The 10,418-nt window shown below is 35.4% G+C and overlaps 1 protein-coding gene across 1 annotated transcript; it reads left to right on the plus strand.

Moving 5' to 3' along the window:
* Window positions 1-282: 282 nt before the first annotated feature.
* Window positions 283-10,418, plus strand: LOC114405714 (probable ADP-ribosylation factor GTPase-activating protein AGD14). The gene is made up of 13 exons (XM_028368183.1): window positions 283-687; window positions 2,833-2,894; window positions 3,875-3,962; window positions 4,058-4,119; window positions 4,217-4,313; window positions 4,784-5,179; window positions 6,000-6,662; window positions 6,821-6,943; window positions 7,028-7,141; window positions 7,256-7,342; window positions 8,097-8,238; window positions 8,454-8,499; window positions 10,020-10,418. Exons 1-13 carry the CDS (start codon window positions 592-594, stop codon window positions 10,072-10,074), a joined length of 2,031 nt encoding a protein of 676 aa, XP_028223984.1. The 5' UTR covers window positions 283-591; the 3' UTR covers window positions 10,075-10,418.

A 10,418-nucleotide genomic window follows, 5' to 3' on the forward strand; every position in this document is an offset into this window, starting at 1 on the left:
TTTAAAAAAACAAACAAAATGATTAATTATTGAGTTATCGTGAGTAAATATATATTTCTCTTTTTTTCTTTTATCAAATTTTAATCTTGTGTAACAATAATCTCCTCTCCTATGTTTTTGGATATTTTAGTCTTGTATTCGTTTGAATTCATATAATAATTTTCTTTAGGAGTCCTAGAAATTATTATCATTTGCACAAATAAAATAAACAATAAAATTTAAAATAAACAATAAAAGTAAAGAAAAAGAAAGTTAAAAATAATATATACGTTGGGAGTTGAGTTCCCGTTATGCTCCAGTGTTCATCCCTGAAGCATGCAACTTGGAAGTTGAAACTCAAAGGCGATGAATGAATCTGTTAATAATTGTTTTGTTTATTATAATTAATAATCAAAAACCAAAGTTTTAAAAAAAGAAAGTAAACTGTAACGAAAAATGCATGTTTGATTGGTTTCTCTCCTCTGCTTCTGTGAACGCCAGCCAATTCAGATCGAACTCAACTCCACCACCGACCCACGACGTCGTTTTCACTTCGTAGAATTCTCCTGAAGCAGATTTTAGGGTTTTCTGGTGATTATTATTGTTTTGGAAATGGGAAGCAGAAAGGAGGAAGAGAGGAACGAAAAAATCATCAGAGGTCTCATGAAGCTTCCTCCCAATCGAAGATGCATCAACTGTAATAGTCTGGTAAAAATTTCGCACCTTTTACTTCTATTATTATTTTTGTTGTTGTTAGTAGTAGTATTGTCATTTGGGTTAGTGGAAGTGTGTTTTTGGTTTCAATTCGGTTTTTTTTTTTTTAGTATCCGAGTAATGTGGTTACTTCGAAGTTGAAACCTTTGGCGCTTAAGTGGATTGGTTGGATTGAAAAGAAGCTTTGAATTGCTTGAGGAAGTTGAGGTTGGCATTGAAGTGTTTAATTTTTTGAGTTGTGCTTTAGTGGACTGGATCAGTGGATCTTCTAAAGTCACCATGCCTTGGATGGAATTAACATAATAATTAGTAGTTGCCGAAGATGTGATGTGATGTGTTTAAGAAAAATCCACACAACACTAACACCAAACAAACAAAACCCACAGCAAGTTACAACTCTGCCACCGCCATGGCCACCACAAATGTGGTTTCAATTGGATCACAACCACCAGCAGCGTTGCTGATCAATAATAATACTGCAGGAAGTGCAATGTTACTGATCAACAACGATAAAAGAACTGGAGCATGTCATCCTGTGGGTGTCACTTTCTCTCCACCATATGGTGCAGGAAATGGGGCATGCACCTAGTTGGATTCATTTTCGCTTGACCACATGGTGGAAGAAGTGGAGAACTCACGCTACAGGTGTGACTTTTTCTTAGTCATATGGTGTAGGAAACCTCCGTGTCGGTGTCACTTTCTCACAGCCATATGGGTTGGTAATAACAACAGTTACCATCCCTGCTTGACCCAGGCAGCAAATAGATCACCAACCATTTGTGGCGCGTGAGAATTGTAACTCCTCACAGAGAACCGTGGACCTTCTCACCCAGATGGAGGCCAACGGTTCAGCCCCAAAGCAATTTCCCAGGAAAACCCCATGAATGAAACATTTGCAAATTCGGGTGCCACCCTTAGGCTGGGAATTGGAAGCCAGTCCATGGACTTTGATAGCTATAGGCTGGAGCGGCTTCAGGCTTCCTATTGAAACTTGGATCTGAAGTCGCTTCAACATATAACTTCAGATCTGAAGCCACTGGAAACGACTTCAGATATAGAGAAGCTTTAGATCCAAGTTTCAATAGGAAGCCACTCCAGTCTATAACTTCATACTGGCTTCCATCTCCAAATTTAAGTGTGGCACTCCAATTTTCAAATGTGTCATTCGTAGGATTTTCCCTTGGAACTTGCTTTGAGGCTGAGCCGCTGGCCTCCATTTGGGAGAGAAGGACCATGGTTATTTGTGAGGTCAAAATTCTCAAGTGCCACAAATGGTTGGTGATCTATTTGTTGCCTTGAGTAGGGATGGTAATGCTAGTAATTACCAACCACATATGGCTGAGAAAGTGACATAAAAACGGTGGCGCCTCCATTTCCTGCACCATATGGCTGAGAAAATGAGACACCAATAGGGTGGAATGCTCCACTTCCTCCACTATATGGCCGAGAGAAAGTGACACAAACAGAGGGGAGTGCCCCATTTCCTCCACCATATGGTTGAGAGAAAGTGTCATCGACAGGGTGGCATGCTCCATTTCCTGTACCGTGTTGATCAGTAATGCTGCACTTCCTAAAGCGTGATTGTTGATCTGCAACGCTGCTGGAGGTTGTTGTACAATTAGAGCCACAAATTGCGCTTTTATTAGGTTTTGTTGGTAGCAGCAGCGGTAGTGCTGTAACTTGCTGTTTTCTTTTTTGGTTTGGTGTTTCTGTGGGGTTTGATGGTTGTCTGAGCAGCAGGGGCGACGCTTGAGCATTAGGAGTCTTTGGTCCCCTCCAAGGGAGCAATGACAGCTTTGCAGTCATTGTTGCTGCCGGTACTACTATTGCTGTCAGAGATTGGGATATATAACTGATTTCTTAGTCATGTTTGAAGAGGGAATTACAGGGGTTTAAGAGGCATCTGATGGATGATAACGATGCTGACCAGAAAGAGAGTGTATTATCTCGAGGAAGAGGCTATAGCTGTGTGGTTAAATCTGTGTGTAAGAGATGTTTTTAATAGTATGGGTTTGGACACATAACATTTATCTAGAGGAATTAACTTAATAATTAGTGTTATGCAATTTTATTATTATTTTTAATGTTATGAGATGATGATTCCCAGTTAATTGACTAGTAATTTAATTTTTTCTTCAGGGTCCACAATATGTTTGTGCGAATTTCTGGACCTTTGTTTGCATGACCTGCAGTGGTATACAGTGAGTTCCTTTTCTATTTATTAAATATATGCTCTAATTCTTTCAGTCTTGGCATTCTTTTAAAGAAAGGAAAGTTACTTTTTATCGTTTGATATGTCTGGAGTGTTGAAACTTGAAATTTGCCTGGCATTTCAATAGAGATAACAGATTCCATTGTGATGTTTTTGCTTTTAAAATTCAGGTTTGAGTGCGCGCCCACAGACACACACACACACATATCATAGACAACTTCATTTAACTATAGTGTTGCTTAGCATACTTGGGTTCTCATCACCAGTTTCAGCTAATTGTTATGTTTTGTGTTCTAGACAATGACCATATAATATATTAGTACTTTTAAATCATGCAATTTTATAGTGCCAGGGTGATGTTTAGATGTTCTTATGGCTGAAATTTATCATGCACATGTGAATTTTTTTATTGCTTTCAATATTCTTCAAAACTTTCATTTCTGAAGTAGATAGTGGACTTTATCAGAGAAAATCTTGAACTCAAATTGGAATTCTTTTAAACTTCCGTTTTCCTTGTAAGCCATGCTTGATGAGTGATAAAATTAGAAAATGAGGAGGTCACCCAAGTAATAATAATTGCTTTTTAAAGAAATAATATGGGATTTTCTTATCTAATAAATTCCATAAATTTTCATAAAATATTACCTGATAACTAATTATATTCAAAACTACAAGCTTTGCTTTTGTTTCATCTATGTTCACTGCTTTTATGAGGTTGTATGCATATTTTTTATTCTTTGATGGTAATAAGTTAATCGTATATAGTATGTGTCTGTTTTGGACTTTTGGTTAGTAATGAATTTTTTTTGGAGCTGAGTTAGTGGTTGTTTCTTTGAGGTTTGAACCTGTGATCTTTAGTAAATTAATCAAGCTTGTCACCACTAAACCAATCCTAGTGGCTTGAAGTAGTGGTTATGTAGTTGGCGATAATGTACAATCCTTTAAATAGTTTATCTTTCTGTCATGCAGTCGTGAGTTTACCCATCGTGTGAAGTCTGTATCTATGGCAATGTTCACGTCACAAGAAGTTGATGCTCTTCAAAATGGGGGTAACCAGGTACAATGGTGGATTATCTTTTCTATATTTGGAATTTTGGAGCCACCTTTATTTTCGTGTTGAAAAGAGGTTTCCATGTGATTCTTTAATTTCAGCGTGCAAGGGAAATACATTTGAAAAATTGGGACTTCCAAAGGCAGCGGTTGCCAGATAGCAGGTCTAATATATTTAATTTTTTGTTAAGGCTATGATACTAACACATATTTAGTTGTTTATATATATCTCATGTGACAAATCATGTGTTGATTTTGCAGTAATGTTGATAAAGTAAGAGAGTTTATAAGGAATGTATATGTGGATCAAAGATATGCAGCAGCAAAGTCTTCTGATAAGCCTCCAAGAGATGTGCAGGCAATATATTTTTAGATGTTTATTTGTTTATCTAGATAACCATTTTCTTCTGAAGCTTAGTTTAAGTTTTAAACTCAGTCTTGTAGTTGGATGTCTCAGTTTTTGTTTTTTCTAAAACTGACGTTCTGAGTTTATTTTTATGTTTGGTGGTGTAGAATATGTTGAGTTTATAAGACTTTTTTTTTATTTAGATTAATTCAATTTTAAACATTGCATGAGTAAAGAAATATGCAGAGAAACAAGTGAATAAAGTGATCATACTTTTTTATTTCTATTTTCTTGTTTGCTTCTTGTATGTATTTAATGTAAACCTTCACCATTTTTTTTATCCATAAACTTTCACCTTTGTATTGCATTGAAGTTAATGTTCACAATTATGTATGAAAGACATAATTAGTTGCTCCAGAGTCCTTATAATCAACTTTTACTCTAGTAATGCTAGATATTTTTATATGGGCAACTTATTGTAGAGTCCTATTGAAGATGATACAAGGCGTGCCAGTTCCTATCACTCATATTCTCAAAGTCCTCCATATGATTACCAATATGAAGATCGACGATATGGAAAACAAGCAGCTGCATTGACCAGGAAGCCTGGTTCTGATAAAGTTTGCTATGAAAGAAAGATAAGTAGTATTATCTTTAGTCCTGGTCGGTTCAGCGATCATGCGTATGATGACAGATTTGCAAATGAGAGATCTGGTCCAAGAATCTCCGACTTTTCTATGTCTAATGGTGGTGAGCAATTTAAAACTGATTTTCAGCATTCTGGTACCTGTTCAAGTAAAGATGTATTGCCTCATGTAACAAATACATCTCTGGAAACAAACTCCAAAAGAGATGCAGATGGAATTCATCGTCCACAGGTTTGTTTCTCTTGTTTCCATGACAAATAGAAAGATGTGTGCTTTACTTTTTTTTTTTTTTTTTGATCAGCAAATGTCAATTGGCAGTTTGTTAGCAGGGGAGATTGAACCCGCGATCTTCCCTCCTTTCCCTTCATTCTTAACCACCCAACCAACCTTATATCATTGTGTGCCTTGCTTAAGCATGACATTTTCCCTTGGTAAACTAATATTGATATTATTCAAGTGTTTCGAAAGGTTATTCTGATACTCTGAACCTGCAAGATGTTATTATACAACTGGGTCAGGACAGTGAAGAAAATAAAAGAAGTAACATATTGTGTATTATTCTCTAGTACAACTCTCTGGTAAACGAGCCAGAGATGAATTACAGCAGTACTGGGTATTCACGATAGCTTGACCTCTCCTTACTCTTTTTCTTATTTCTAGGCAACATGCCTTATTTTTCTAATTGTCCCAGCCCAAACTAACTACCTACCTACCTAGCTAATTATTCCAATAACTATGGGCCAGCTTTTTGCAGCTTGTTCTCAAGGGATGTTAGGATCCAATTGCAAAGTATGGGACTTGAGCCCTACACTGGAAATATAGGATTCTTATCATTTTAGATGTCTAAAAATCTTTGTATTGGAAAATATTGGTTATGATGATAAATCTAGGAATTAAGTTACCACACAATGAGAAATGTTTTTCATCTAGGAATCAATTAACAAGATAATAAATATCAGTTCTCTATCCTTGACATTGGAGGTTGTAGATTTGGGATTAAAAGCTAAAAACTTATTTTGCATATGACATTAATCTGTACTTCTTTTCCCAGAGAACTACCTCATTGGGATCAACAGACAGCAACCTGTCATCCTTAAGATCTTACAGTTCTGGTGGTTTAGTTGATTTTTTCTCAGAACCATTCCAAGCTTCTGGACCCCATCAAAATAAAGTGTCTTGTACTCCACAACCATCTGATCTGGGAAGTACTGTTAGTTCAGATCTTTCTGAGGCACCAGTGGCACCCAAACCATTTTCTTCATCTGCTTCATCTATTGACCTTTTCCAGTTACCAGCTGCACCCTCTCAGGCTTCATCAGTGGATCTGTTTCAGTCATCTGCTTTATCTGCAATTGCATCTTTCAATGAGCGTCAACCTTTGAAAACATCACAATCCTCATCTGTTGACTTTATGGACCTTTCTCAGCAGCCATCTGCTGCAACCTCAAGTGAGAAGTCACTGGAGTTGTCTGTCCCAGAAAATGAAGGATGGGCAACATTTGATATGCCTCAGCACACATCTACTGCACAAGTAGAAATTCAACCAGCAGTACAGGAAAAATTTGATCCATTTTTGAACTTAAATGCAAATACGCTATGGCCATGTTTTGAAACTTCTAGTGCTAGCGCTCTTTCTTCAGTTACATCTAATTTATGGCGTGATGTCACATGGACCAGAGAAGAACAAGTTTCTGTTATGGCATCAAACTCTCAAGTAAGTACTAGAAAGCTCGGTGCATGTCTGGTTTTATATTCTAGTGATATACTCCAAAAGAAATACACAATATGTAATGCTTTCTTAAATCTTTCGAAATTGGAGACATCATGGAAAAGATGAAACTTAAATAAGATTTTTATGTTGACACTGAACAGTCATGGAGTGCATTTAAGGATCCTGCTAACTCTGTTCCTGTGGATGCTCTTATTACTCAAGGATCACAAATGCATGATCTTCCGTCAACTGATGATCAGTTTTTGGATTTAAGAGCTTCTGAGGTTGGTATCTATATGGTGCATTACCAAGATAGTCTATACAGTTTTGAAAATTAAGAAATTCTCAAGATGCTTTTATTCTACCAGGGATCCAATAAAGATGGTATGCACCGCATTGACCCTGTTGCTGGGTTTGATCATGATCTTTCATCGCATTTTGTTAGTGGCTCACCATGTCCTCCATCTGCATTTCCTCCAATGGTTTGTGATCTTAAATTGTTTGAGATTTCTTCTATTTCAAGTGACAGTTCTGTTTTGTTTCCCCTCGTTTGTTTGTTTTTATGCTTTGTTCAGTTGTTTTGTTTCTTGTTTCAGGGAGAGGTTCAGCCTAATGAAATCAACCATAAATCAACTAATCCATTTGATTATCCTTTTGATTCAGATGTAGAACATAATAATACGGTAGGTCATGACTCATGAACCATGAATATGCTTTCATCTGTTAGTCAGTAGGTGATTATCCTGGTCTTGCATATATTTTTCATGGTAATTGTCACTCTGATTAAACTAGTTCCTAGTGATGCTTGTTATTTCTGCATGTTTTACTCTGTTACATTGATCATGATTCCTCCAATCATATGGTTGAAATTTCCTGGTGTGTGGTTAAGCATTTCTATTCTGCTTTGTAACATATACTTAACTTTTGCTTTTCTAGACAGTTCATTTCTTGTGTTCTGAATGTTCATAAAAAATTGTTACAACCCCGTCACAGCTTAAAAATTTAATGGATATTTTTTGTGTAGATTTTCTGGGAAGATCCTTTTTTTCTGATTAAAATATTTTGCCTGACACTTTTGTCACTTCTACAACCTGACATGCTTATAAAGTTACAACTCTGAAGCTCTCCCTCTATTACGTTTGAAATTTAACATCCTGAAAACTGCTACCTAGCAAAATAGAAACAGGATTGAGATTGTAGGGTTGTTGATGCAATAGTCTTTCACATGCGATCGTGTCACTATAGTTTGAACTCGTACCATGCTTGTATTGAACTTATTTACATGCTATGTAGATGTTTTAATCTAGCTAAAAAAGTTGCTCAACTGTTAACGCTGCATGGAAAGATATAAATTTCACAATGTGGATCTTGGGTTATTGGAGACAGAAAGATAGTAACTTGTTCTTTGGTTTCCTTTTGTTTGTAACATGTGTGCAGTGTCAATTGCAATTCCTTGACGTCAGCTCTCTACAAGCAGCTCTGCCAGATTCCCAGCTAACACCCACCTTCCAAAGTGGTATTGCTGAACCATGGCTCCCTCAGAATACACTGAACCCTTATTTCTCCTCTGCAGGACAAGGTGGTCCTTCAAGACTCATACTGGAAGTTCAAACATTTTAATTATGGTCTTTGTCTGACATCTACCTCCACTTCTGTTAGAATCATCTCATATTCTCATTTGTGTACACACGAGTAAAATAAATGTTATTCACATATCTATTAGTAGGATTTCAATGCATTTCAAATATCTGTATAAGTAGAAATTTCTTACTGTCTTTTGGTTCTATTATGTAGGTGGTTTGACATTCATGGCTGCACCACCACCAAGTTCTCAAATACTGTAAGTTAGCATATGTTGCCCTTGTTTTTCTTTTATTTATATGATGGTTGAGGTGTATTAAATCAATTGGTAAACCTTGTGACAATAAATTATTGGCTTTTTGAACGCAATTCTCAGTTTCACCATTAATGATGTTTGTGAGTCTCTGATATTGTCTTTCATTCCAAGCTAGCAAGTTTTCAGTACATTTTTTAATTTAAATAAAATATAAAAAATAAAGTATACAAGATATTAAAATATCATAATTATTACATAATAATGAAACTCTGTATCTTAAGAAAGAGAAAGATATAACTGGAAATGTTTTTTCATTATCAATAATGAACATTTTATTTTATTAGATAGAAATAAATTAAAGAGATAAAACTTTTGAAATTGAGGAGAAAATTATGGCTACAAATTATTTAAATAAATACATATGATCTGTATGCCTATTAATTTGATATAATGTATCAAATTTTAAAATTCAAAATTCAAATTTAAATTGGGATTGACTAATTTTAAACAATAGAGAGGAATAAAAAACGTAAAAATAAAATAAAATGTGAGATACTTGATACAAGAGAAATCATGTAGCCTATCATGAAAGAGAGTGAGTAGTTCCTTAAAATTCTCTTCTTCAAGAGTGAGTATTTAGATTTACAAGGGTGACTCTAAGCATCAAAATATAACATTGGGTGAGTAAGACCACATAGTTGTCTGTAAATTTTTTGAATGATCACTATAAATATTTCAATGACAACCTAAAAAATATTTGTTTTATAATAATAGCAACATCAACAATATAATATAACCTATAAATATTAGTGTAACAATTCTTTAAGATAAATGAAGGTAATATAATAGATATCAACTAATCCAAAAGACAAGACAAGACACAACTGTCCATGGTCCACCCTTCACGGATTGCCATGGCTATGAAAGGGTATATGGGGTGTAGGCCATAGATGGCTTCCTTTAGGCTATTGTATCCTGCACTCCCTCAATTGCATCCTGCACCTCACTAGGATGCAATAGTGGGAGTGCAGAAAATAAATGCCCTTCATTTATGCTAATTTTGAGAGGAAAGAAAGTTGGCCTCTTGGTGTTCCTGAGTAAACTTCTTTATCAAGTGAAGCTTCATCATCATCTTTGTATTCCAACACTGAAAGGGTTGTACTGGCCCATTATGGATTCCAGCTTTTAATAGATGTACATGTGTGATATTATAAAGTTGGAAAGTCTACACTATCCCTCTAAATCTTACCCAAAGTAATTTTTTTAATAAAATATTTATTTTTTATTTTAAAATTATTTGTTAATTAATAGTATTACAAATAGCTGCTTTGTTTCATTGAACTAGATTTACATCATGGGGGAGGATAGGAACAATTCTTATATAAACTTAATCTACACATCTTGTCTTGTGTACTTATAGGATAAAGCTGTCCTATAAAGTTTGATTTGGCAATTTCCAATAGTATGGCCTTTTCTATGTTTTTGGAGCATGCTCATTGGCTTTTTGAGTTGATTATTTTCAGGAACATCCAGACGAATGAACCGGTTGCTTCTGTTGGGGGTAATCCCTTTGCATAGGATTAGACTGTAAAATGTGGAAACATCATTCATAGGGAAATTTATGCTTGCTCTTGACATAGATTTTAATGCTTTTATTCTGGTCAGATTAAAATGTTGCCCATTACTTCCACGCCAAGGAAGTACTTGTAATTCATAGTCACTGCCATATGCAGGCCATGCGTTTGTAATTTTGTAATTGAATGGCATTGTAGTTATTGACAAAAAACAATTACATTGTAGTTAGAACTCTTAAAATTGCTTAATTAGTGTTGGGGCAGGTATGAACGCAACCAATTTGGATATAGTGCGTGTTTGGAAATAGATGGCAAAAAAGCTTTAAAGGCAAAAGTACTTTTGCAAAA

This window comes from Glycine soja, chromosome 3 (assembly GCF_004193775.1).
Source record: "Glycine soja cultivar W05 chromosome 3, ASM419377v2, whole genome shotgun sequence".
Classification (NCBI taxonomy): Eukaryota; Viridiplantae; Streptophyta; class Magnoliopsida; order Fabales; family Fabaceae; genus Glycine; species Glycine soja.